The 27,487-nt window shown below is 52.4% G+C and overlaps 1 protein-coding gene across 7 annotated transcripts in view; it reads right to left on the bottom strand.

The window, feature by feature from the left end:
• Positions 1-27,487, bottom strand: part of CKAP5 (cytoskeleton associated protein 5) — a 1,152,983-nt gene that overhangs the window by 310,052 nt on the left and 815,444 nt on the right. For all 7 annotated transcript variants that reach the window (XM_085646654.1, XM_085646649.1, XM_085646653.1 and 4 more), the window contains 2 exons: positions 23,760-23,895; positions 20,703-20,896 (listed from right to left, as the gene is read on the bottom strand). In XM_085646654.1, the coding sequence (XP_085502780.1) occupies positions 20,703-20,896; positions 23,760-23,895 (330 nt within the window). The remainder of the gene's footprint in view (positions 1-20,702; positions 20,897-23,759; positions 23,896-27,487) is intronic.

Below are 27,487 nucleotides of genomic sequence, written 5' to 3'. Positions count from 1 at the left end.
TCAATATGACTTGGGCCTGGTCTTGGCAAATCTTCCTAAGAACCAGAGGAATCAACAAGCAACACGCAAGGGAGATGAGAGTCCCATCTCAACTGAAACGCAACCCCCAAAGCTCCCTGCATCGAATACTGGAGACTGCAGAATGACGGGCAGTGAGCGTTCGTGAGTGGCAAACCGGTCCACCCGAAAGGTTCCCCACCTCCGAAAGACGTGACGAACCACCTCCGGATGAATCCTCCACTCGTGGTCGGCGGCGAACTGCCGACACTGTCTGCACGTACCTTCAGAACCCTGGCCAGATGATTTGCCATCAGACAAATCTGATGATCCTGAGCCCAGGACCAGAGACGCAGAGCCTCTCTGCAGAGACAATGAGAGCCCACTCCTCCCTGCTTGTTGACATAACACATCGCGGTAGTGTTGTCCGTCAGGACTTGAACCGACTGACTGCGAAGGGAAGGGAGAAAGGCCTTGAGTGCCAAACGTATCGCCCGCAATTCCAGAAGGCTGATGTGAAGCAACCTTTCCTCCGGAGACCATAGACCCTTGATCTCCAGATCCCCCAAGATAAGCACCCCACCCTAAAGTGGATGCATCCGTTATTACTGTGGCCACCGATGGAGGTAGATGAAGGGCTTTCCTCGAGACAGATTGCCCTCCACACTCCACTGCAGCTTACCTGAGATCTCCTTTGTGTTGATACCACTGCCTGCGGAGGCACCACTGGAGCGCCCTCATGTGCCAGCATGCATGGTTGACCAGCAGAATGCAGGAAGCAAACCGACCGAGCAGGCGAAGGACATTCAGGACTGGAACGACCGCTCCACCGTAAAACAAGGGAATCATTTCCTGTATGTCGTGAATCCTTTGTGGAGGTGGGAATGCCCGACACAGTAGTGTCCAGTACCACCCCTATGAACAGGTTGCGCTGTGAGGGCACAAGGTGAGATTTGGGCACATTTATCGAAAAACCAAATTTGTACAACAGCTGGGTTGTAACTTGCAGATGAAGAAGCACCTTCTCTGGCGACTCCGCTTTGATCAGCCAGTCGTACAGATAGAGGAAAACCGGAATCCTCGACCTTCTGAGATGGGCCGCCACCACTGTTATCACCTTCGTGAAGACCCGAGGTGCAGAAGTAAGACCAAACGGAAGAACCGCAAACTGATAATGTTGCGACCCTACCGTAAACCGGAGATACTTCCTGTGCGACTTCAGGATGGGGATGTGGAAATACGCATAATGCAAATCGATCAACACCATCCAGTCCTCCTGATGCAGCGCTTGAAGAACCTGCGAAAGGGTGAGCATCTTGAACTTCTCTTGTTTCAGAAAAATATTCAAGATCCTGAGGTCCAATATTGGATGCAATCTGCCGTCCTTTTTTCGGAATCAGGAAATACCTGGAGTAGCATCCCTGACCCCTTTTCTGCTCCGGAACCACCTCTATCGCACCTTTTTTTTTTTTTTAGCAATGTCAGGACTTCCTCCTGCAGGAGAAGGTGGTCCTCCAAACAAGCCCCTTAACAAGGAGGGTAATTTGGAGGGAATTCCCGAAAGCGAAGGGCGTACCCATTTTCTACCAGATCTAAAACCCAAAGGACTGTTGTAACAGATTCCCAATCTTGTAGAAAATGGGTAATCCGGCCCCCCCACAGGACCAACATGATCCAGAATGGAGGATCCAAGGCTGCTTTGCAGTGGTGGGAGGGGCTGAAGCGGAGGAAGAGGAGGAGGAGGAGGAGAGCTGTCTGCCTCGAGCGTGACCCCTGATTCTGCCTCTGTAGCCATTCTACAGAGTGCTTTGCTGCTGCGGCTGTCTGTATGTACGAAAGGTAGACCTTCCGAAGCCCCTGTACCTCTTGAATGAGCCCCTTGGCTGAGTTTGAAGGCCCAAAGAATTAGCCGTGGTCTTACTCTTTAAATCTTTCCAGCGCAGCATCCGCTTTCTTGCCAAAAAGCCCGAAGCCATCAAAAGGCAAGTCCAAGAGCGTAGACTGGACATCAAGGGAAAATTCCGATGACTTGAGCCACGCACTCCTAGTGGCAACAGAAGATCCTATGACTCTTGCAAGGAGTCAGCTGTGTCCAAGCCACTCTGGATCACGTGACGCGCCGCTGCCTGGGCATCCGAAAGGATCTCATTGTAAACAACCCTATCTTCTTCTGATCGCTTTGGGGCTAGCTGCTTTGCTGAGTCCATAAGAGCATGTATATATCGGCCCAAGAGACAGGTGGCATTCGTCGATTTTAGGGCCATGTTGGCAGAAGAAAATACCTTTTTGGTCGACTGATCCAATTTTTGTGCTTCCCGGTCACTCGGGACCTGGGGAAAAGAACCTCATGACTTTCTTGAACATGCAGCCTGAACCACCAGACTCTCCAGAGACGGTGGAGATGTCAAAATGTCTGGGCCGCCGGAGCTGCCCTATACCTCCTGGCAATGAATTTAGAAACTGCCGGAGCAGAAAAGGGCTTATGCCACACCTCCATTACTGGCTCTATGTTGGCATCATTAAAAGGGAGTAGAGGCTCAGAAACAGTAGGAGAGTGCAGAACTTCTATTAAGATGTTAAGCTTGAACTCTGCAGAAGGCAACTGCAGATCTAAAAGTTCAGCTGCCTTCCTAATAACAGCATGGTATGGCGCCACATCCTTCGAAGGGGCATCGGAAGGAGGAGTAATCTCCCATTCGTGTGACAAGTCCCGGCCACTAGCCTCCTTCAACTCATCCAAAACATCGTCCGATTCCATGAGCTTCCCTTCCTCCACCAGGTATTTTTGTTTATACAGCACCCTTTGGGCCTCCCTCCTAGACCTGATCCTCACAACCGGAGTCGGCGGCGCCGTGATCGAATCAGACGGCGGCGGAGCCGAGCGTGGATCCGACGGACCAGCCGGCGTCGAACAAGGTCAAGTCAGCGCCGGTGAAGGGAGCGGCGAAGTCCTCGGCACCGGTAGATGCCAAGACTGCATCGCCGGAAAAAAACTGCATGAAGGGAGCCTGAGGATAGGCTTGGGGAACTCCCAAACTTTAGGCCATAGGACCCGAAGGTGCACCAGAGGGGTACATGGCTCTGGAGAAGACTCAGTACATCGCATTAAGATAATGCGTAGGGTCCTGACCTGGTCCTGGAAACGCAGGATATTGCTCAGGCATCACCGAACTCTGGCCAACCGGCACTGACTGTTGAATCAGCGGAGCCGAAGGCTCACCCAGGGCAGGAGGCTCCTCACACGGAACCGGAGCCGGAGATGGAGCCGGGGCCAGAGCCGGAGAATGCTCCGGTGAAGCCACAGGTGACAAAAGGCCAACAGGAGAATCTGGAACAGGCGAGGGAGATACTAAGTCCTTACGGAGTCAGGAGGGCGATGTCAAGATGAATGTCTCCTTTTTCTTGTGCTTCCTGGATTTAGAAGCATGCCCCGAAGTAGACTTAGACCTCGATTTTCTCCGACCTTTTTTTCCTTTCTTCATCTTTGCAATGAAGATCTTTGCTTTCCTCTCCTTAAGAGCATTGGAGCTCAACTTGCGGTAGCAAGAACATCCTTCCACATCATGGTCCGATGACAGGCACCACACGCAGTCGTCATGCGGATCCGTTATCGGCATGCGTCAACGGCGCGGAAAAAAGGCAACTGTCATTACGCCGACGAGGTCTTCTTATGGAGCCGGTGACGTCAGCAGAGTCGCGAGCTGAGCTGTGTCTTTGTGACGTAGTCTTCGACCTCATCGGCGTGGACTGCTACAAAGGTTTCCGAATGTTGCTGGCGCAGGGGATATTCACAAGGTGAGGAATCCACTGGCAGATGTATCCATCAGAAAGGGATGACCTTAACCCTAGATGTCAGTTCGCAGAGCGGGGAGGATGGGTGGGATGGTAAGGAATCTAACTAATGTTTCTTACAGATATATTGTTACCAAAGGTAAGTAACTTGTTCATCTGAAAGAAACAAGTTAGTTAGATTCATTACCTTAGAATAGATTGTGAGAAGTTGGCCTGGTATATGATGTTCACTAATTAAAGTGACCACCTTGTACCATGCCAAGCAACCCTTATGGTGTGGTTGTAAGTCAACCTTTTCGGACCAGCTGCCCTAGTGGTAGCGTAGGCCAAGCAGTCTTTGAGGCTAAACTCGTTTAGGCATGTTAAGCAAGCTGTTTTACCATATGTAACCCCCTTTATACCAATGAAAGGACACCACACAGATATATATTCAAAATATATATGTATTTATTACTCAAAGTATCCCCTAGACTCGTTATGAGCACAAATCGTTAAACAAGAAAGTATCACAATATACGAAAGTTGCACTTTATATGGATAGGCCCTGGTGGCCGCTCAAACCATATACTAAAATAGTGGTATAAGTACCACGAACAGGAAAGGGAGAAGGCCTAGGGCCTCTAGAATCGCTGGGCCTACGAGGAGCTAACTTTAGTTAGTGACCAGGAGGTCCACGGGTCGCGTGTGCAGTAAGGAAAGTTACACGCGGGCGCCCATAGGTTTTCAATGGGTGCGTAATTGTTCAAAAGTTACTGCTAGAAGGGTCTTCTGGTTGGACTACGAATTCAAGACTTCAAATCTAGACACTAGAGATGTTACTCTACACTTGTGCACCGGAGTGCCAGCTTTACCTCACCCACAGGAAGCGGGTGCATAGGGCTCGAAGTGCGTCGGGTTTCGTCTAACTGTTCAATGGAGCCTGACGACAAAGATGCTGCAGGCGGCCGGTCCAGAAGACATGCGGTGGATCCAAGGATGGATCGGAAGTGTAGAAGACCTGTAAGCAGAGGGGAGAGTGTTCACAGTCACTAGCCAGTGACCGGCGTGGCACCAGGTAGGTACCAGGCGATGTCGGGTGCAAACAGGTGAAGAGATGTAGCTTGTCTCTGCAGCCACGTGGTCCCTGAAGGTCGATGACGTCCAGGAGTCGGTTCACGAGCTGTCCCCACGCAGGCTCTCGCTGTCTGCGGTGTCGGCGACTCAGAAGAAGCAAACAAGCCTTGGCAAAAGCAGGAGTCGCAGGAAGTGAAGAAAGCTTTTAGCTCTGACCAGCAAGGTCAGAGGGGCTGCTCCTTTGGCGGGAAGCAGGGGCCAGTCTGGAGCAACCAGACCAGCGTCGTAGTTTTTCAAGATGGTCGCCAAGATGGCCACTAGTCAACGGACCAGTAACCGGTTAGGCGCGTCGAGTCGCGAAGTGCAGAGGGGCCCCACGCAGATCGTGGAGATGCTGGAGGGCTCACCTTTGATGCAGATGCTGCTCGGATGTTGGGCTTCTCAGGACCCAAAGCACAACTCGGAGGGAGCCTCTGTTGTCGCGCTTTCAGCTAGTCGAGTGTCTTCCAAGGTGGCTGGCTCCACGGGCCTCGGTGCCTCCACGGGTTCCTTCTTTGCAGGAACTGTGGATCGGGCGGTGAGAGGTCTGGAGGTCCAGTCCTTGTCGGTCTCTGGGCTCGGGCTCCGGCGGGAGGCGGCGGCAAAGCAGACGTCGATTCGCTGGATGGTGCTTGCGTTAGCAAGATGGTCACTCCCTGACCATAGGGGACATTTTCTTCAGTCTTCTGTGCAGCAGAACGTCGAAGTTCCCGTCTTCTTCTTAGTTACAAGTTGATTCCAGGATGTCTAAAGTCTTTGGACACAGCTCCTACCTTTAAGCGGATTCTAGGGGCCGGACTACCTGCTAGGTCCCTCCCTAAGGGAGGGACCAGGAAGGGGGTGGTTACACCCCCAATCCTTTGTCCAGCTCGCCCCAGGTCTGGGGCGCCCCAGGACCGGATTGAACTGGCATATGCACAGAGGCTCCTTGTGAGCCTCAGGCATGTCTGTTTCCTTTCAAGCCCTACCTGACCAATACACAACATCCTGTCTGGGGTGGTGCTCGCACCTCCCCTGGCAGGAAACCCTTTGTCCACACCTCCCAAGCTGGAAGGACTCCCAGCAGCAGGAGGGCAGACTTGTGTCTGTGGTGGCAGCGTCCATTTTGTGGAGCTTAGGCTATGTCTGATTTTACCCGGGTTTCAGGTTCTGTACATGTAGTGTCCCTCTAGGAGGGTGGAATGCTAACCCCGTCGCCAGAATTGGCGAGGGGTTAGTATTCCAATTCGTATGACACCTTACTCGACATGTTTTGATAAAGCCAAACCAAAGATAGCATTTAACCGCGAGGTTCATAATGCACTTAAAGAGTATATGGTATGGCGATATCTGGAAACGGTAGAAGGAAGTTGTTCCGACTACTGCAGACAGGCTCAGCTCACGCCAGAGCACCATCTCACATAAAACCAAGCACTCTGCCTTCAGGATTGTTAAGGCCTGCCATAGGAGTGACTTACAGGTTAACATGTGTCCCATTTAAGGTTAGGTATAGGCATACTATACCTAAGTAAGAGGTGGATACACCAACTTACCCCAGCTGAGTGATCAGCCAGTTGTGTCAAATTGCTAGGCCAGGACAGGGGTGGCACAATACATGCTTCAGCCCCTGGTAGGCCTCAGATACACCAATGCCCTGAGTACCTAGGGTACACTAGTACAGGGGCTCACAGGGTGATCCAGTTCCAATGGGTCATGCACCTAAAGTGCATAGTGTCAATTTAGCAGAGAGAACAGCAGGCTGGGGGTCTGATTAGCAGGCCCACAGCCTCAATACGTCGAAAACCAGTGAAGCAAAAAGCAAAAATTTGGGGTGACCATAGGATAGCAGACCCTACTATCCTACACAGATACCCAGCAATATCAACCCCGGTGGTGGGTCTGCGAAAGAAGATCAAACCAGGAAGTCCTGGAGAACAGAACGGCCAAAGAAGCAGTCTCTCCGGACTTGGCTGTCCAGGCAGTAATGCTTGGCAAACGTGTGCAGCGAGGCCAACGTTGCTGCCTGACAAATGTCCTGCAGAGGGACTCCCCGTCCCAGGGCAGTAGTAGCTGCTGTGGCCCTAGTGGAATGGGCCCTCAGCCCCACAGGAGGTTCCTTCTTAGCCAAGGAATAACAGGCCTTAATGCACAAAACGACCCACCGAGAGATGGTCCGCTTGTGCACTGCCCGCCCTTCCTTCCTTAGCAAACACGTAGCCAACGAAGAGTTGGTCGTTCACCCGGAACGGTTTCGTACGGTCCAGATAGTGGAGCCTCTCTTCAGGACAGTGCACGTTTTGGGTCCAGACAGTGGACCCTCTCTTCCTCTTTCGAGGGATGCGGAAAGAAGGTGGACAACGTAACAGACTGGCCGATGTCAAAGGCAGTTACCTCCTTAGGGAGAAAGGAAGGACGAGTCCTGAGAACAACCTTGTCATGATGAATAGAGAGGAAAGGATGCTTGGTAGAAAGAGTCTGGAGCTCACTCACCCGTCTGGCAGAGGTGATGGCAACCAGGAAAGCAGTCTTAAGAGTCAGAAGACTAAGAGGACAATTATGAAGTGGCTCAAAAGGAGCGCACATTAGAAAGGTTAATACCAGGTTCAAGTCCCACTGAGGCATTACGAAAGTGACAGGAGGAAACATATGAGTAATGCCTTTAAAGAATCTAGCAACAGGGGACTTGAAAAGAGAAGGCTGATCAGGAAACCGTAAGAAAGCAGAAACAGCTGAAAGATAACCTTTGAGTGTGAGAAGTTGGCCTGATGTACGATGTCACTAGTTCTAGTGTACACCTTATATCAGTCCAAACAACCCTTATGGTGATTGGTTGTAAAGTCAACCTTATAGACCAGCTATCCTAGTGGTAGCATGGACAAGAGCAGTCTTAGGCTAAACTCTGAATGGCATGTGAAGCCAGCTGTGATACCATATATAATCCCTTGAATACCAAATGAAAGGACACCACAACAGATATATATATAAAATAAAGTGTATTTATTCTAGTCAAACCCTCAGCACTCTTTATGAGATTAGAGGTAAGTACAACACAGTCTTATTTATGCATACATTAAGTCACACAGGTAAGTAATACAGTTAGGCCCTAGGGGCCACGCAAACCATATACTAAAGAAGTGGTATAAGGACCACTGTCAAGGAAATAGGATAGGCCTAGGCAATCGCTGGGGCTACACTACACTAGCAACAGGTAGGAAGTAGGAGGCCCACGGGATTCAGGTGCAGAGTGGAAACACTCACGCGTAATGCGTAAAAGTAGATAGAATTACTAGCAGTTAGAATTTAACAGTTTAAGGACAATTCTGAAGCAGCTAGAGAGTCGAGACTCGGATACTAGACCCTAGGATAGTCACTACCCTTGTGAGCACCGAAGTACCCAAGTTACCTAGCCCACAGGCTGCGGGTGCATAGGTGTGAACTTGCGTCTGGTTTCGTCGTGGACTTCTATGGATGCCTGAAGGAAAGTTGCTGACAGGCAGTCAGTGAAGAGTGTCCGGTGGATCCCAAGGCTGGGATCAAGAAGAGAGGATACCTGCAAGCAGAAGGGACAGAGTCAAGGTCACTAGCCAGTGACCACGTGGAACCAGGAAGGAACCAGGCGATGTCGTGAAGATTGCAGGTAAAAGGTGAAGCTGGTAGCTGCAGCCACGGGTACCAGGAGGCATCGAGGACGACCAGGAGGCGAGCTGTCCCACGAAGGCTCTTGCTGTCGGCGGCGTCGAAGTCGAACTAGGACTCACCAAGCCCTGGCAAGCGGAACCCACGAAGAACGGAGGACTTGCTTCTGGTGCAGACCAGGAAGGTCTGGGGTGCTTCTCTTTTGCAAAGAAGCGGGAGCCAGTCTGGAGGAGCCAAACCAGCAGTGAAGATTAAGGTGTGTCGTCACAAAGGCCGCTAGCCAACAGGCAAGCAACCGGACAGACACAGCAAGCAGGAAAATGCAGAAGGGCCCCACGCAGGACTCGTGGAGTGTGGGGGGCTGATCTTCGGTGCAGATGGTGCTTGGGGTTGGGGCTTCTCAATCCCCGGTGCACAACTTCGAGGGTGCCTCAGAAGCTGCGCAGGAAGATACTCGCCACTTTTCCCAGGTAGCCGGTCCCACGTCTCTCGTCGCCTCCACGGATCTCAGCTCGGCTGTGGATGTGGATCTGGGTCGGAGAAGTCTGGAAGTCAAGGCTCTGCAGTCGGTCCCTCGTAGAACTTCAGCAAAGCAAAGGGTAGTCTCTTGATGGTGCCTGTTTGCACAGGGTAGCCACTCCTTGGCCACAAGGGAGATTCTTCAGTCTTCTTCTTTCGTCGAATGTCGAAGGTCCAGAGTTTCTTTTCAAGTTGCAGGTTCAGGATAATCTAATCTCCTGGGGCCCAGCTACCATTCTTATACTAATCTGGGGGGCTGGGTTGCCTGCTAGGTCACGCCTTATGGGTGGGACCTGGGAGGGGGGTGGTTACACCCCCTTCCCTTTGTCCAGTTTCGCGCCAGGACTGGGGCTGGAGTGCCCCAGCACCGGTTTGAACTGGACTATGCACGGGACACCTTGTGTGCCCCAGGCATGTCTCATTCTTTTCATCCCTCCCTGCCCCAATACACTAAGGCCTGTCTGGGGTGGTGCTCGCACCTCCCAAGGCAGGAAACCTATTGTCCAAGCCTCCCTTGCCGGGATCACTCCCAGCAGCAGGAGGTCAGACTCGTGTCTGTGGCAGCAGCATCCATTTTGTGATGCTGGGGCTCTGGTTAACTTTAACCGGGTAAGTAGGTTACAACATGTCTTCTCCCTCTAGGAGGGAGGGATAATATCCTCATCCCCAGAAATGGGATGGGGGTATTATTCCAAAGTGTTAGACACCTTACACGACATGTTTTGATAAAGCCAAACCATAGTTACCATAACCGTTTAAGATTATAAGGCACTTTAAGAGTATATGGTAGGCTATATCATAGAACAGCTATAAGGGCATGGTTCCGAAAGCTGCAGGCAGGCTCAGCTCATGCTAGAGCACCATCTCACATGTTACCAAGCACTCTGCCTCCAGGATTGTTAAGGCCTGCCATAGGAGTGGCTGATAGGTACACGTGTCTATATGTAAGTTAGGTATAGGAATACTACACCTAAGCAAGGAGTGATTACACGACCTTGCCCCAGCTGAGTGATCAGCCAGTTGTGTCATAATGGAAAGCCAGGCCAGGGGTGGCATAATACATGCTGAAGCCCCTGGTAGGCCTAGGGTACACCTATGCCCTGGGTACCTAAGGTACACTGTACAGGGGCCAATAAGGTGATCCTATCCAAATGGGTTATGCACCTAAAGTACATAGTATCAATTTAGAGAGAACAGCAGGGCAGTGGGTCTGATTAGCAGGCCCACAGCCACATCCAAGTCGAAAACCAGTAAAGCAAAAGCAAAAAGTGGGGGTGAACATAGAAAGCAGACCCTACTCTCCTACATTGAGGGTGCCCAGAGCAGAGCCCTGCTGGGCCAGGGAAAGAAGAAAGAGGAGAACTTCTGAAAGAGGGGTGGAAAGGGGATCCACAGCCTTTGCTGTGCACCATGCCACAAATTTGTTCCACCTGCAGGCGTATACCGTTTTAGTGGAGGGACGCCTGGCTGCCAGAATGCCATCACAGACTTCAGGAGGCAAGTCAAATGGCATCAACTGTCGCCGCTCAATCTCCACGCATGGAGGTGGAGGCTGGACAGGTTCGGGTGGAGGTCCGTCCCCAGCTGCTGCGACAGAAGGTCCTCCTGAAAAGGCAGTCGAATCGGGGGATCGACTGACAGACTGAGTAGCTCGGGATACCAGTACCTTCGTGCCCAATTCGGAGCCACAAGGATGACTTGGGCACGGTCACGCCTGATCTTCAGCATTCTGGGCAGAAGTGTTATAGGCGGAAAGGCGTACAACAGACCACAACTCCACTTGCGATGAAGAGTCTCCGAGCGAGTGCCGCCTTGGAAATTACAACGTGCAGAACTGATGACATTGCGCGTTCTCTTTGGTGGCTAATAGATCTAACCAAGGCTCTCCCCATTGCCGAAAGAGGCCATGCGCCACGTCCGAGTTCAGACGCCATTCGTGATCCATCATGCACCGACGGCTGAGTTCGTCCCTGATGTTCCAGCCATGTCCAGAGGCACAGAGCCCCCTGACAAGGGGTCCACGACCCCACCCAGTTTGTTGCAATACCACATGGCAGTGGTGTTGTCCGTGAACACCTGCACTACAATTCCCCGAACAGAGGGAAGGAATGCCTTCAGTGCAAGCCGGATCGCCCACAGCTCCAATAGGTTGATATGGTGCCGGGACTCCGCCGGAGACCAGAGGCCTCTGATCTCTGCCTCTCCCATGTGGCCCCCCATCATCCCAGGAGGGACGCATCAGTCACCACTACGTGCTCCGGTTGGGGTAGGGAGAGCGATCTGCCACTGACCCAATCTCGGTCCGTGAGTCACCACTGCAACTGCCTTACAGTGCCCTCCGAGATCAGGACGTGGTCGGACGGGTTGCCCCGATGTTGAGCCCACTGGAACTTCAGGTCCCACTGCAAAGTCCGCATCCGCCACCTGGCGTGATGTACCAGCAGGATGCAGGAGGCCATCAGACCCAGCAGCCGCAGCACCAACCTGACCGAAACTCGGGATAAAGGCTGAAAGATCGGAATCGGAGCCCGAATATCCCAAACCCGCTGTTCCGGAGGATAGACCTGAAATTGCGCAGAGTCCAGAACAGACTCAGATGCAACTTCGGCACGTTGATGGAGAACCCCAGCAAATGCAGGAGGTCAGCTGTAGTATGGAGGTGGGAGAAGACTGCCTGGGGCAAGCCCGCCTTCAACAACCAGTCGTCGAGATGGGGGAAGACTGGAACCCTTAATCTGCGCAGATTAGCTGCAATCACCGCCACTTTTGTGAACACCCGAGGGGCACTGGTGAGGCCGAAGGGGAGCACGGTAAACTGAAAGTGCTCGTGGCTTACCGTGCACCGCAGGTAACACCGGTGGGCCGGCTGGACGGGGATGTGGAAATATGCGTCCTGCAAGGCCAACGCTACCATCCAGTCTCCAGGGTCTAGGGCAGGCAGCACCTAAGCTAAGGTGAGCATCTTGAACTTCTCCTTTCGGAGGAAGGCGTTGACGCTCCTGAGGTCCAAGATAGGGCGTAGGCCCCCTTAAATAACAACCCTGACCTACTTCTGGGGCAGGAACGCGCTCGATGGCCCCCTTGGCCAAGAGGGCCGTAACTTCCTCCTGCAGAAGTTGCAAGTGATCCCCCGACATGCAGTGGTACTGCAGTGGCATGGCTGGAGTGGTCGTCTCGAAGGGGAGGGAGTAGCCCCTTCGGACGATTTAAAGCACCCACCTGTCCAACGTGATGGTATGCCAGTGGGGCAGGTGATGGTGAACCCTGCCTCCCACTGGCGTTGAATGGGCCTGAAAGGTCGGACTAGGAAGGCTTTGAGGCAGATGCTGCTGGGGCAGATGTGGGCTGACAGGCTCTGTCCACCTGCTCCGCCTCAGCGGAATTCGCGACCGCGTTGGGGCTGGTTCTGCGGCCTGTGGCTAGACGGACGTGTGGGGGCGCCCCTTCCTTGGCCACGAAAGGGGTGAAAAGCGGAGGCTTGCGGGCGCGGGGACGAGAGGCCCAAGGACTTGGCCGTAGCCCTTGAGTCCTTAAAGCGCTCCAGCGCACTATTCGCTTTGTCGCCAAAAAGGCGACGGCCATCGAAGGGCATGTCCATGAGGGTGCTCTTAACATACCCGGAGAAATTTGTGGATCTCAGCCAGGCGTGGCGATGATTTACCACAGACGTCGCAATTGCCCTATCTAGCGAGTCCATGGTGTCAAGACCACATCGAATAGAGTACCGTGCTGCATCCCCGCTCCTCCGCAAGAGCCTGGGCGAGGCGTGTCCGGGCCTCCTCCGGACACTGGGGCAGCACGTCTGCCACCGTATCCCACAAGGAGTGGGTGTAACGGTCCATAAGGCACGCGGTGTTAATAGACCGCAACCCCAATCTGAGGGAGGAAAACCGCTTCTTCCCAAACTGTTCCAACATTTTGGATTCCCGATCCGGAGGTGGGGACGAGAAGGCGGTCTGGGACGTAGAGGCCTGAATAACCAGGCTCTCAGGGGTGGGGTGCATTGAAAAAGCTGGGGGTCGCCTGGTGCAGGGCGGTGGCGCCGGGCCACGTTCCGGTCCACAGGAGGGCTTGGACCAGGTGCCCATCAGAACGTCAGTCAGTGCTTCACTGAACTGCAGTAGCGGCTCCAAAGAGCTTACAGGCGGTTGAAGCACTTCAGCAAGGAGGTTCGTCCTTACGGCCACTGCAGGGAGCTCCAGAGAAAGGGCTTTGGCAGCCCTACGCAGCACCAAAGAATAGGTAGCACCCTCCTCTGTAGCCACGGAGGGAGGAGATATGAAGCCAGTGTCAGGGGAAGTGTCAAGGCCACTGGCACCCCCAGCTCTTCTGCCCAGTCCTGATCAAACTGGCACTGCTGTGCCAGAGGTTCCTCAGACCCCTTACAGTCGTCCCCGTCAGACTCCTGGTAGACGGGCTGAAAGGTCGGAGCCGGGCGGTAGATGAATTGCTCATCCATTGGCGCCGGAGACGGCGACGCTCAGACGATGGACCCGGACCGGGGCTAGAACTGGGGATGTCGTCATCCGAAGACTGTGCCGGGGGCGGCACCATAGGGGTCGGCGCCGGCGGAGGAGTCTTAAGGTCGACCGGCATCAAGGCCTGGATCCCACGGGGGCATGCGGCGTCGGGACCGAAGTCGATGACGGCACCGGGGCCACCGGATCGCTAGGCCTCCCAGTCGGACCTGCGGGACCCAAAGGCGCCAGCAGGCATCGACGATGGATCGAGACTCCTCATGGCCACGAGGAAGTCCAGGATCTCGCCCGGAGTCGCATTAGGCCCAGGGCGGGTATGGGGCCAGATGCGACTCCCGTGGCTCCGACGGAGCTGCGTGGGTGGTGCCACCCAAACCCTCAGCCGAGTCGCGAAACCGGCGAGGGGAGTCAGAACAGCGATGTCACTTATTCGACTTCTTCTTACTGTGCCTAGACTTACCTGAATGTGAGGACTTTGAACCCGACGAGCGGTGAGCTGACTGCCGGATCTTTAGGAGCTTGCGGGACCGCTCCCGCCTGGCCTTCGAGGTCAAGGACTGGCAGTCGGGGGGGAACGACACGGCATCATGGTCGGCCCAAAGGCAGTAGAGACAGAGACTGGTTATCCGTAACAGACATCAGTCAGTGACAGGCATCGCACGGCTTGAAACCAGGCATCCCTACCGGCACCAGGAGTCTAGGTCGACTCGAAAGATGAACCAAAAAATTCAAAAATTTTAGTCAAAAAGTGACTTAAGTATGCTCTTCCCGGATCTGCGCTTACCGGCGCGGAAAAAAGAAGAACTGACATCAGCGCGCAAGGTCGGCGTCTAAGTACTCCGATGACGTCATCCCGGCAATCAGCCGAAGACGGACGCGAAGCCGCAGACGATGCCTAGCGACGCGCAAGGGTATTGCTGACGAAAAATCTTACTGGATCCAGCCTGCCGATATTCTAAGGTAATGAATCTAACGTGTTTCTTTCAGAGATATAGATATACGGGCGTGGTCGAAACAAGTATGTCATGCAGTAATAACTTATGATACCTCCTGATCAGTGGGCTCGTGAGGTGCTCTTTCATCACTGTTACGTTTTGGTGTATATATATATATATATATATATATATATATATATATTGTCATCGGATTGGTTGTTTTCTAAGAACTGTCCTTTTTCAGGTAAGGACATGGATATGTTACTAAACAATCAGGCTTTAAGTCCTAGGTCTATTGTGACATTACGTTTTAAATGTACTGGGGACCACCATCTCGACAACAGGAAAGGAATCCATCATGTGAATCTATGAAAGTTTCATACTGGAGTAAGCGCATTTATTGCCTAGGTAAGGGTTTGGCAGTAACCGCGATACCAGGTGACTGGTAGCCCAGTGGCGACTGGACTTTTACCAACTCGAAGAGGGCTTCGAGAGACGTTGACCCGGTTACAAAGGAAGAGGTGGGGCGCGGCTGCCAGAGCAGCAGATTTCAAAGCGAGGGGGCTCATGATTTGATCCCGGGCATCAGCTCAGCATCATGCGACTTTGGGCAAAGCTCACTTGAGTCCCCGACTGCCCCCAGCACCAGAATACCCTTAGGGGTAATAAGTTTGCACTTTACAAATGTGGAATTAATAACAAATTACCAGGATCCCCTCAACCCCTTCGTGGACTGAGGACTAGCCACTGGAAGGGCCCAGTTGACCGCATTGCATCTTCAGCATCCTTCATTCCTTGCATTAGCACTATTGCCATAGGAATCCTTTGAGAAGGGGATAAAGTGCCTGGAAGAAACTGAAGGGTGCGTCACCTGTAAAGGTAACTTTTTGAGGACTTTGGCTAGTTGTAGTGCGGTCACTTTAGACCAACTACAGTAGGGAGCTAGTCGGGAAGACCAGCAAAGTTTTTGGTGAAAACGATTCTAAGTATCAAAATCGTTGAATTTGCCAATACTGGTTTGCATTGGAGTCAAGTTCCTTGATTTACTATACCTTGTAAATTCTACATCTCCGGAACCCTCCAATGGACCTTTCTCATTGTGGTATTTAAAAATATATATCTAAATCTATTTGTATTAATTACTATCAGATTTCTGTAGAGTCTTGTCAATTTCTTCTACAATTATTTTGGTGGTGCTCAATGCTTTACACGTGTTCCTTTGTGTAAGCCTGGCTGCTCAGAGCAACAGCTGCCCAGGGTTGAGCTTAAGGTTTGATAAAAAAAAAACCTAATGGCCCTAAAGTACGAGTTACTTACCTTTGGTAATGATGCCCCCAAAAATAGGGGAAGGTGTGGAATAATGGAACAAATTTAGAGGTAACCGATGTATGGCCCTAATGCCACAGAGGAGGTGGGAGGAAGCACATGAAAACATTGATTGAGGGGGAACAAAAGATGTGGCATCTTGCGGGTGAAATAAGATTATTAAGAATCCTAAAAATGTGACTAGGAGAAGTGAAACGATATTATTCTTTAACCATGGTGATGTGCGAGTTACTTACCTTCGGTAACGATGCATCTGGTAGAGACTATTCTAGCTGCAGATTCCTTCACGTAGAATTATCCCCAGGCGTGAGACTGGATCCGGAAAACTTTTTGTCCAGCATCCCTGCACGCCGGGGGTACAGCATCACGCGACTCCGCCCAGGCGTCGTTCACACACATGACGTCAGCGAGGTCACATAAGTCCCACCCTGGCGCGCCTACGTCAGTTTTCTTCTGAGAACTTTTCCGCGCCACAAAGCGGAGTCCACAGACAAAACTGGGTATAGGAACAGTGTGCGAAAGATCAGATAAAGGGATGGTGAGGAACACCACCAGAAAGAGCAGCACCTGGCACTGCAGTACCCAAAGGCAGGGAAAGAATAAAGAACAGGGAAGCAATCCTGCCTGTACAGAGACAGCGCAAATAGATTCCTTCATGTAGAATAGATACCCTAGCCATACCCAGGGGAAGGAGGGTCTGTAAGAGGACTCCACCCACCTGGGCAGAACAGAGGACTGCTTGGGGGCAGAGTCCAAAAACAGGACGAGGAGCTCCAGGAAAAGGGAAACCACCACCAGCAGCAGGCCACCAACCCCTCGGAGGTGGGGAGGAAAGGGGGGGGGGAAGAGGTTTGGGAAATGAAGAGAAGATTGCCTGTCCTCACTCAGCAGAGGAAACAAGGCAGGGCGTAGAGAGGCCAAACACCCCACGCGAGGCAACAAAACCTCCGCCCAAGGCCAAGGAAAGGAGCACCGAAGAAGAGCAACCTAGAGACTCCAAGGAGAAGAGGCAGAGCAAAGGCAATCCCAGACAGGATGGCGCCGGCAGCAAGAAGCAGGCGGGAGCCGAAAAGGGGAAATCAAGGTCACCCAGGAAGAATCGTCCAACACCCTGCAGGGACAATCTGCGACCGCAAGAGGGTCCAGAAGTCAGGGACCATCCCCCCCAGAGGAAGAAGAGGTAAAACAGAGTTTAAGGCCCACTAGAAGCAGCGGAGAAGGCAGGATGACAGTCTCACGATGTCCAAAGAAGGCACAACGGTGCAGAAAGAACAAGAGGGCGGCACTGGCAAGCTCCGCCAGAGACCCCACAGAACGAACACTCAAAGAAAAAGGCGAAAAAGGAGGTTGCATCCGCAACATACCATAACACAACGAAGAGCAGAAGCACGCAGGCGACCACAATTCCCCAGCACATACCAGGGCTATACAACAGCCAACCCTACCCCACATAGGGCATGTCATAACCCAAAACATTGGAATCTCTTAGGAGGAAGCATCCGCAGCAGAGGACAACAAAAGAGACCTGCAGCAAAAAATCCCGCAGGAGGCCTATCAAGCATCCAGAGGGGAACGCAGAAGGCCCAATCTCAGGCCCAGCATGGTGTGAAATACCCAAAGGAAAAACAGTCAAAAAGGGCTGGCCAGCAGCCAACAGAACCACAACCTCAGCCAGACAACCAGGGCGACCCGCCCCAACGGAAGAACAGCTCCAAGAACCAGAACACCACGCAGGTCACTGAGGAGGAGGGGGAAGTGGAGGACTAAGCCCCGCCAAGAACCTCTGGATGGTCGAGTGCGCATGGGCATGGAACAAAAGAGCACCACCGAAGGGAAGGTCCACCAGCCGTTCTCGAACATTCTCCGGGAACAAGATGTCCCGAAGCCAGGCATGGCGACGAAGGGCAACGGAAGCCATGGCATGGCCCAGCACCTCCGAGATGTCCAGAGCGGAGCGAAGGATAAACGCCGCCAGCTCCCGACCATCCAAGACATGGTGTCTCAAATCTACACAGGCACCCTCCTGAGAAGCGATAGACATAAAGGACTCCGCCAAGTCCCACAAGCAAGAAGTGGCCCGAGCCAAAACACTGTGTTAAGGGCCCGCAGAGCCGCACTGGTTGAGGCAAACATATTACACCCCCAGTCTAGCCAGCGGGCCTCCCGTGACGGGGGAGACAACAGCAGCGGCAAAGCAGGAAAGGCAGACTGCAGAAGGGGGCCTCTGGTCGAAGGGTGAAGAGAAAGGCACACCGGATCACACGGTGCCAGATGATGGCGGTGCAGAAGGTGCTGGGGCACCGGGTCCCCCGTGGCGGGACCGCCCGAAGTCCCCAAGAGAGAAGAGTGAACCCTCGAAGGGAAGCAACAGTTCCCTACCACCAGAGCCCTGTTGGAGAACCTCCAGAAGATGATCTGCGGGGAAATGGGTAGCTGGATCACCCATGCGCAAAACTCCCACAGTCGTGGAAACCGCACGGGCGAAAGCCGCACCCGCCTCCATAGGAACCCGCGGCGGGGACGGCTGCAAACAAAGGCAGCAACCCCCAAGCCAACCGGGGGAAGGCAGGGCCAAGGCCGAAATGAAGGAAGAGGGACATAAGAGTGGGGGACTTGCAGCTCTTCCGGCGAAGACCGCGGTTGTGGAGACGGCGAGGAGCTGCATTTAGACAACGTCGGGGGGGGAAAAAGGAGGAGAGGATGACACCAGCAACCGCCGAACCTCTGGAGAAGAGGAGGCGTCCGAAGACGAGTCAACAACCTGTTGTCGGCCCGGCACCGTAGAGTCCGCAACCTGAGGCAGGACAGAGTCACCAACCAGCGCCAGAGGAGACGCTGGGGCGACCTCCGACAGCACACAGTGCAGGAGACTGGAGCCGGGGTGGCGCTGACCAGACCTCCGACGAGGCAGCCCCCTGTGCGGAGCGACGAGAAAGGCCCGGGGAGGGTCGAGGAGACCCCCCCTAGCCGCGACTCGTGACAGGGCAAGACGGGCCCTAGGCCGACCCATGTGGCGCCGTAAGTGCCAGCAGCTGCCGGCGCCGTAGCGGTGTCACCTTGGCCTCGGAGAAGGCTGCAGCCTGTCCCGACGACCGAGGGGGGCTCGGGCGAGAAGGGCCCTCCGCCGGCAACGCCAGGGCCAGCAGCCACCTGCACCGTGGTGGCGTCACCTCGGCCTCTAACACGGCCACCGCCCATCCCGAGGACCGAGAGGGGCTTAGGGGTGCGACCAGAGTCCCGGCGACCTCCCGTAACACCACAGGGACTCCCGCTGGAGTTTGCAGCAAAGGAGAGGCGCCATGGTCCGAAGGAGGGACCCCCGAAGGGCCGCACTCCAACGGCACCAAATCCTCCGAGCCTGGATCGGAACCAGTCGGCACCAGGGCCAGAGCCGCCAGCGACGCGGCGGAGAGCCCCACACACTGCAAGTGATCCGCTGACATCCCAGGAGGGGAAGGAGGAGGAGGAGGAGGAGGAGGAGGAGGAGGAGAAGCCAGCGAAGCCTGCAAAGCCGCCGCATATGTCTCTATCTGGGCTCTGGTCGCCCCCACGCCGGGAAACGGCGGATAAGGGGACAACACGCGGGGCCGCACCACCTGCGGAGAGCCCACGCCCCAGACAGGCCGGAACCCGACCCTCGGGGACAAATTGCAACACTTACCAAGAGGTGAGCGGCGCACTTGCGACCTGGGAGAAGATCGAAGTCGCCGAGGGAAGCCACGGAACCGAGAACCCTCCTCATGGGCTGGGCGAGACGATGCCGACCTGAACACACGAGCCGAAAGAAGTTTCATCCGGTGCTCACGCAGGGACTTCGGCTTCATCTGCAGGCACGTCTCACAATTAGTGGAGTCATGGTGCTCCCCCAAACAGCACATACAGATGGGGTGAGGATCCGTCGCAGACATGAGGCGGCCACACGACGTGCAAGTTTTAAAGCCCGAAGGCATTCGCACACTGTTCCCACCCACAGCAATAGCATAAGGGAAAGGCCTAAACGGGCCCAGAGCACAAACCGGATCCGCGTTGCATGCGGAAAAGGAAAAAACTGACTTAGGCGCGCCAGGGTGGGACTTATGTGACCTTGCTGACGTCAAGGGCGCGCCGTGATGCCGTCCCCCCCGGCGCACAGGGATGCTGGGCAAAAAGTTTTCCGGATCCAGTCTCATGCCTGGGGATAGGATCCAGTCTCACGCCTGGGGATAATTCTACGTGAAGGAATCTGCGGCTAGTAGTCTCTATCAGATGGGGTTTGTAAGTATTACATGGTGAGGTTGCACAACCACCCAATACAATACACCTCATTTCTTCACACAAGTGCTTTGCCATCACACCTTAAAACCGTTTGATGAAGCAGCTAAAACTCTAACACCACCAATTCAGATTGACTATGGGCTTGATTTACATCTTGGCTGAGGGGAATACTCAGTCATAAATTTGACTGATAACCCATCCGCTATATTACTATCCTATTATATCACGTTTGTGGCAGTAGTCCATCCGCTGAGATCTTAATAAGGCTCTATGGGTCACCAGCAGCAACATCTACCTCTGTATCTGTAGTCTTCAGTGCACCACAAGCGGTGATGTCAAGCAGTGACTGAACTCTTCAATGTGTCCTCAGCAGCAGTGTCAAGCCTTACATGTTTAGTGTTCAGTACATCTCTTGCAGTGATATTGATCCCTGTATGTGTAGTTGTCAGTACCTCACTCTACAGTGCATCACAGCAATTAAATCTAGCTCAGTAGCTCCAATCTGTAGTACGTGACTAGCAGTGGCTTACACAGCAGTTTTCATGGGGTACAGCATGGAGGAAGCTCACCCTCAAGCAGTTTCAATAGTGATGCTTGCCCAGATCTGTATTCCCAGAGGAGCTACCCACCACACTGGTACAGGTCCCTGTACTTTCTGAAAGCACAAAAAGGTTTTAGTTATAGCAGGACTTACATTGCCGATCAGCTTGAAGACCTGCTCTCCGTGCACATTGTACACAGCCACAATGGTGTTGAGGGCAGCATTCCGCACTGAGGTGTCACGATCTCCAATGTGAATAGCAATCTCCTTCAAGGCCTTGCTGGGCGTTGGCTGACAGACGTTCATACCATACGATTCCACCAAGCACCCCAGCTCTTCTAAGCACTCTGATGGGCAAGAGAGAAGTGACAGGACATCAAGGAAATGTCAGAGGAGAAAGCACTGGACTACAGTAACACTCTTGGAAACCTGCACGGATGGCTCTGACATAGTAATCAGACTTGCCACAGCTCAAAGACAAAGTTACTTACCTTCAGTAATGCCCTTTCTGGCAAAAACTAACTACAACAGATTCTTCGTCATTTGAATATTTCCCAGGTGTCAGACTGGACCTGAAAACTTTTTCAGAAGTACTTCTGCGCGCTGGTATGTAGCGCCGTGCAGCTCTGGACGGATGCCATTCCACTCTAGAAATAATGTGTGGAGAACAGTCGAAAGTGCAGCAGCAAGAAAATGAATGGTAGGACATAATTTGTAGGAATGTGCTGGGGTTAGTTTTGCCGGCAAAGGCCTACACCTCTAAGCTTTCAGGGGAGGGGCGCTATGAAAAATGTTTTGTCTCCTGTGGCAGGGCGATGGCATTGTGCAATTCAGCAGTTGAAAAAGGGACCAGAACAAAGTTTGGCCCATGTCCCAAAGTGTCAATTAAGGCCACATTGTCCAGTATGTGTAAAGCGCGAACAATTACCCGAGAGTATCAAGGCGCTGGGGGCAGTTGGGAACATTAAGCGAGCTATTGCCAAGAGTCAGATGGTGCTGGGCTGATCGGCCACCGGCGCCAGGGATCGAACCGTGAGCCCCAGGGTTATGGAGTCAGTTGCCCTGGCCGCTGCGCCACACCTCTTACCTTAAAAGGCAAAAAGGGCTTAGTGGATGTTTACCCCGGCCGCAGGACTTCTGTAAGAACATTGCTCATGGCTTCCAAGGTGGGGAGCTGGATGTCAAGGACAACAGTCACACTGTTCATTACCATGGAGTAAGAAGCACTCTCCTCAGTGGCAGGACCCAAGGGTGAGGGGAGCCACAACTTAGGAGATGTTGACCGACTTCGGGAGTAAGATCAAGAATTATGGGGCTGCTCCAGTGCCATTTTAGGAGACCGTGGCAGAAGGGACAGGGAACTGTTTAGATTTCTTGCATTTGTTCTTCAACTTATCCGGTGGCCGACCTCTGTAACAACTGCAGCAACTTCTGGATCTGGAACAGGGTTGGGATTGAACTTTGACGGATGTGGAGTTTTGCCTCGCAGTCTCAGATGGCCTTCAGGTTCATCAACACATGATTGCTGCAGGTCTTAAAGAGTTGGGACTACCTCGGGCACCACAGGCAAAACTGATGAGGAACTATAAGATGTGTTTGCAACCAGCCCTAAAACGTTTGAAACCAGTCGTTTTGGGAGACATTTCCCTTCGCATACTTTTTCAAGTATAAGAGGAAATGGGACGAGAGAGCACTCCGAAAAAAATGCTTGGGCTGGTTTGCAGGACTACTCTGTCCTTGTGTATTTGCAGACAAGGCTCTTTGGTGATTCTCCCTGCACATTGATGTGATCGCAATTGGGAGGGTAGTTTTAAAGGTCAGAAACTGCAGCTCCACCTGGTGAATTTGTGCAAAGAGTCCCTTTTTAAATTGGGTTAATACCAGGCTGGGGTGAACCACTGTTGATGGTGCTGATCTGAGGGGAGCTCTTGTTGCTCCTTAAAGAAGGATCTAAACCACTGGTTGTGAAGAGGCTTCTTCATAAGAGTCCTCTTGGGTAGCTCCTACTGCTGCCACGTGTACTATTCGTGAAGCATATGTTAAACTGATCTAGCACGTACTGATGGTATTTGATCACTGTGGTGTCCTCTATTCTATTAAGGACCAGTTCCTTGTCTCTGGACCAGAGAACATACCTCTGCCATTCAGCTGTGCCGCACTCTTTTGTACTTGGCCTTTTAGCCTCATTTAGGACATCCATGGATTGTTTTGGAAGGTTCACATGTCCAAACTATGTCCTAGGAGCCAGGCTGGTAGGGTTCAAACTGCTTGCTTCCAGGTGGTGGATTTTTCCTCCCTGCCTGGAAAGGAGGTATTTTGCCAATAGTCTTTTCAGATTTCCTTGTGCAATCTCTACCCGGTTCGAGAACCACATTTGTCTTGCCCACTGCTGAGCAATTAGGATCAATGTAATTTGAGACAACTTGCTTATAACTACAGGTATGAAGGAAACCAGTGAAAAAGCATACGCAAATTTCTAAGTCTCAATAGATTGCCCTGGAGTGGCGGTGTTGGGGTCTGGACGCAAAGTATTGTCATTTTGCGTTTTTCTGGGGTTGCGAACAGATCGATCTCTGGGGTGCCCAAAAGACTGAAGATCTCTTGGAGCAGTTGGTTGTTTAGTTCCTATTCGTGTGACACGGATGCTTTCTCCCCTGGCCTTGGCGTGTCGTTCTTTTTGAGTTGCTACTGCATATTTGCCACCACTGACCCAGACAGATGTTCTTTAGTGACAAGGGTAATAATGATGCTTGCTGCACCGCGTGTTTACACCTTGGAACCCATAGCCAGGTGTGCCGGTGAGCATCTCTCTGTATACTAATAATGGCCTGTTTACTTACAAGGACTTACAAGATTCCAGACCCATCCACTAGATGACAGAATAATTCACAGCATGTAAATACAGAAAAGGATACATGCAGCAAAAGTGACGCCGCGCTCTGTAATGACACCTATATAGGCTTCATACGTCGCTTCTGGAACAGAACGGCAGCAATGTGGAGACGCACGACACCCAGAAATGCTGCTGCAAAGTTTCCGGATCCACACTGACACTTGGGAAACATTCAAAAGGTGAGGAATCTGTGGCGAGAAGTCTCTATTAGCAACATCTTTACTCCCAATGTGCAGAAACACTCACAGAATGGTAAAGTAGAATAGGCTCACACTGCACCACACGCATCACAACACCTAACAGTAGTGTGCTCCCACCTGCACGCTGCTTAGAATTCTTCGACTTGGTCCCCTCCATAAGGAAGTTGAACATTTTACTGGCGGGATACACAAGGCACATCTTATTGAGAATGGCACGCACATCCTTGCGAACAAGATCTTTCGGTTCTCCGACCTGGAGCAGAAAAACAGTTAGGGGTGGGGAATATGAATTAACAATGCAAGGAGATGGAATAGAAGACTAAATCGAAGGTAAATTCAGAGAAGAGCTCCAATAGCAATTGGACCCATCCACCATACTATTAACAGATCACAGAACACACCATGAAGCAGAAACAAAAAGGCTACATCTTGTGAGAGAAGCCACCCTCAGCACTGCATTTGAAGTACCAGGAGTCATTGTATTCGGGTCTTAGTAATAGGTAACAGCTTGTAGAGATCACTACATGCCAAACTGTTTTATAAACGAGCTACACCAAGACGGAACAATGCGTGCACAGATCAATGATACACAAAGCTTAAATGGCAAATTAACATAGCTAGGTCCTCACTTCAGATCTGGGCATTATCACATAAAAGCATTCCAGATAACTAACAGAAGATATACAAGCCACCAAATCCCTTAACACTTTAGCCCCCTTTTTGACTACAGGGTACAGTTGTAATAGCCACTGGAGACTGGAAGGGCAGTTTAAAACTGCTAGCTCTACTTCGCCATTTAAGGTAATGAACAAGTTACCTTCGGTAACGATATATCTGTAAAAAACCTAGGTTAGTTATAGATTCCTTACCTTAGAATTACCCCCAGGTGTCAGACTGGATCCAGAAAGTTTGTTAGCAGTACTCCTCCTGCACATCGGAAGGTGGAGTTGGTAGACTCCGCGTTGGTTGTCGGCGTCGCCGGAATGACGTCGCGGTAGCTACATAGATGCCGCGCGCGGACGCCAGTTCTCTACACGACATTCCACGCCAGAAGCGCAGAGCCATGCAAGACACTGACCACTGGTGCACAAAACTAGGGTCCAGAAAGGATGTCCTTAACCCTACAAGTCAGTTCGCAGAACAGGGAGGATGGGTGGGGCGGTAAGGAATCTATAACTAACCTATGTTTCTTACAGATGTATCGTTATCGAAGGTAAGTAACTTGTTTATCTAAAAGAAACAGTTAATTATAGATTCCTTACCTTAGAATAGATACCCCAGCAATATCAACCCCGGAGGTGGGTCTGCGAACAAAGTTCGCACCAGAAAGTCCTGGATAACAGAACGGCCAAAGTACGAGTTACTAACCTTCCGTAACTATGTATCTGGTAGAGATGATGTCTAGCCGCAGATTCCTTAACTTAGAATATCCCCAGGCGTCAGACTGGATCAGGAAAGTTTTTGCAGCAGCGCTGGGGGACGGTGCCGCATGGCTCCGCCCCGACGTCGTCCACGGACAGGACGTTAGTAAAGCCATACAAGTCCCCGACGTCAGTTTTCTTCTGAGAAACTTTTCCACGCCACAACGCGGAGCCACCACCAAAAACTGAGAATATGGGAACTGTAGTTGAGTAGGATCTGCACTTATGTTGCTTCCACTTTTTGCCTGATGAAAACACTGGTTTCTGGCTATAATCTGGCTGGGTCCCTGCTAATCAGGGCCCCAGTCTCTCTGTTCTCTCTAAACAACTTGGAGTGCATATTAGATGCACTGATTGGATACTGTGGTACCTTATGAGCCCCTAGTATATGGTACCTTCGGTACCAAGGGCATAGGAACTTCACAGGCCTACCAGGGGTTGAAGCATGCATTATGCCACCCCTGGGAAGCAGACTAAATCTGACACCACAGGCCCGCTACTGCAGCCTGGGTGAGGTAGTGTTAGCACTCACTGAGATATAGGCTCCCTATATCTCACCACACACACACACACACACACACACGCCTATCAGTCACCCCTAAGGCAGGCCCTATCAATCCTGAGGGCAGGGTGCTTGGTTTACATGTGAGGGGGTGCCTCTACCTGAGCAGGGCCCCTCTGCAGCCCTCAGAGTCTATTCCCTGTGGCTGTTTGTGGATGCGTTTAAACCATATACTCTTAAGTGCATTATAACCTCGCGGTAAATGCTAACTCTGTGATGGTTGCATCAAAACATGTCGTGTTTGGTGTCAAACGCTTAGGAATCATACCCCCACACTAGTAACTGGTGTGGGAGTATGATCCCACCCTTCTAGAGGGAAGACATGTACCTACTGTGGAAACATGGTCGAGATCTGAAAGAGCCCTGGCATTACACAATTGATGCCACCAGCACAGACACTGGGCTGCCCTCCTGCTGCTGACTGAAACTTGCAGTGGAGGAGGCCCAATAGGCATCCTGTCACAGGGAGGTGTCACCACCTCCCAGACAGGATTTAGTGTATTGGGGCTGGGTGGGTGCACTCCTAGAGTGCTTTGAAGTCCTGCACTGGGGGAGCAGTAGGCTCCTCTGTGCATGTGCCAGCTCAAACCGGTTCAGGGGCTACCTGCCCCTGCTCTGGCGTGAAACTGGACAAAGGGAAGTGGGTGTAACCACCCACTCCCCTGACCCTCCCATAGGGGTGGTCATAGAGCTAGTCCCTCCCTTTCCTTTAGTATAAGTTCAGGAACCCTTGCCATTGCAAACTAGATATCCCTGGACGACGCACTGAAGAAGAATCATGGACCTTCGACGTTCCACTACCTTTGAAACGGTCGCAAACTTTCCCGCTCCCGCCGGAGTCCGAAGTCCCTGCAGCCCCGGAAGCGGATTTCCTGACTTCGACGGCCATTGTGTGTCCCAAGCAGAGCTGAGGCGAAAAGACCCCACGAGTGACAAGGAACAGCAATACCTGGGTACCGTGCACTGTTTGAGTGCAACCCCTTCACGACGTTCAACAAACTTGTGCATTGGCCCACGTGTGGTCCAAGCCTCCAGCAGGATTTCCACTGAAGATCAGAGGCCTACCTCGTCTTGACCGACCGTGGGCTCCTGTGCAGTGAATCCTCACGAGGTGTCTTCGCAATCCCTTGCCCGTTGCCTTGTGCGTCCCCTGAAGACCTTTTCATCGAACCAAAGGGCTCCCCTGGTTGCTCCAGGCCTGCCCTTGCTGGGTGAGTCCCTCAGACCTTGCTGGTCTGTACCACTAACTTTCTTCACACTCCACGAGACTTGCTGCTGCCAAGGCTTGTTGGCTCCAATCCGGTTGCAGACACCTCAGTAAGCTGCAAACATCGTGGGACACTCCGAATCCAGCTAGTCGTCCACGCCTCCTGGACCTCGTGGCTGAAGAGTCAAGACACCCGTGATCACCTGAAATCACCCGACGACTGGGCAATCAATCTTCCAGGGCCCGTGTCACTGGCAAGTGACTTAGAACACTGTCTCCTCTGCTTTCAGGTCTTCTTTCTTCAGAATCAATCCTTGGATTCCACCGGACACTTCTCCTGTCTTCACAGGCAGCAAGTCTTCTTTGGCTCCACCGCTACCCGACACCAAAAGACACCTATGCACCCGGCTTCCTTGGGTGAGGTAACTCGTGCACTCCGGTGCTCCTGTGTGTGTTGGCTCTAGAACTACTTACCCTGTAAGTGACTTGCTTGTAGACTCTCCCGAAGTACCCTAGAACTTTGAAATTCCAACCGCGACTTGCTCCACTGCCATCAGTGTGGTTTTAATGTGCTGAGAAGATTGATACCAAACTTCTCAGTCTTCAGTGAAGCCATCATGGTGCTTTGGAGTTTGAGAGAACTACCTCCCAGCAC

The sequence above is a fragment of the Triturus cristatus genome, chromosome 3_1, assembly GCF_964204655.1.
Source record: "Triturus cristatus chromosome 3_1, aTriCri1.1, whole genome shotgun sequence".
In the NCBI taxonomy this organism is placed as follows: Eukaryota; Metazoa; Chordata; class Amphibia; order Caudata; family Salamandridae; genus Triturus; species Triturus cristatus.
This window is presented reverse-complemented; position numbering and strand designations above follow the sequence as displayed.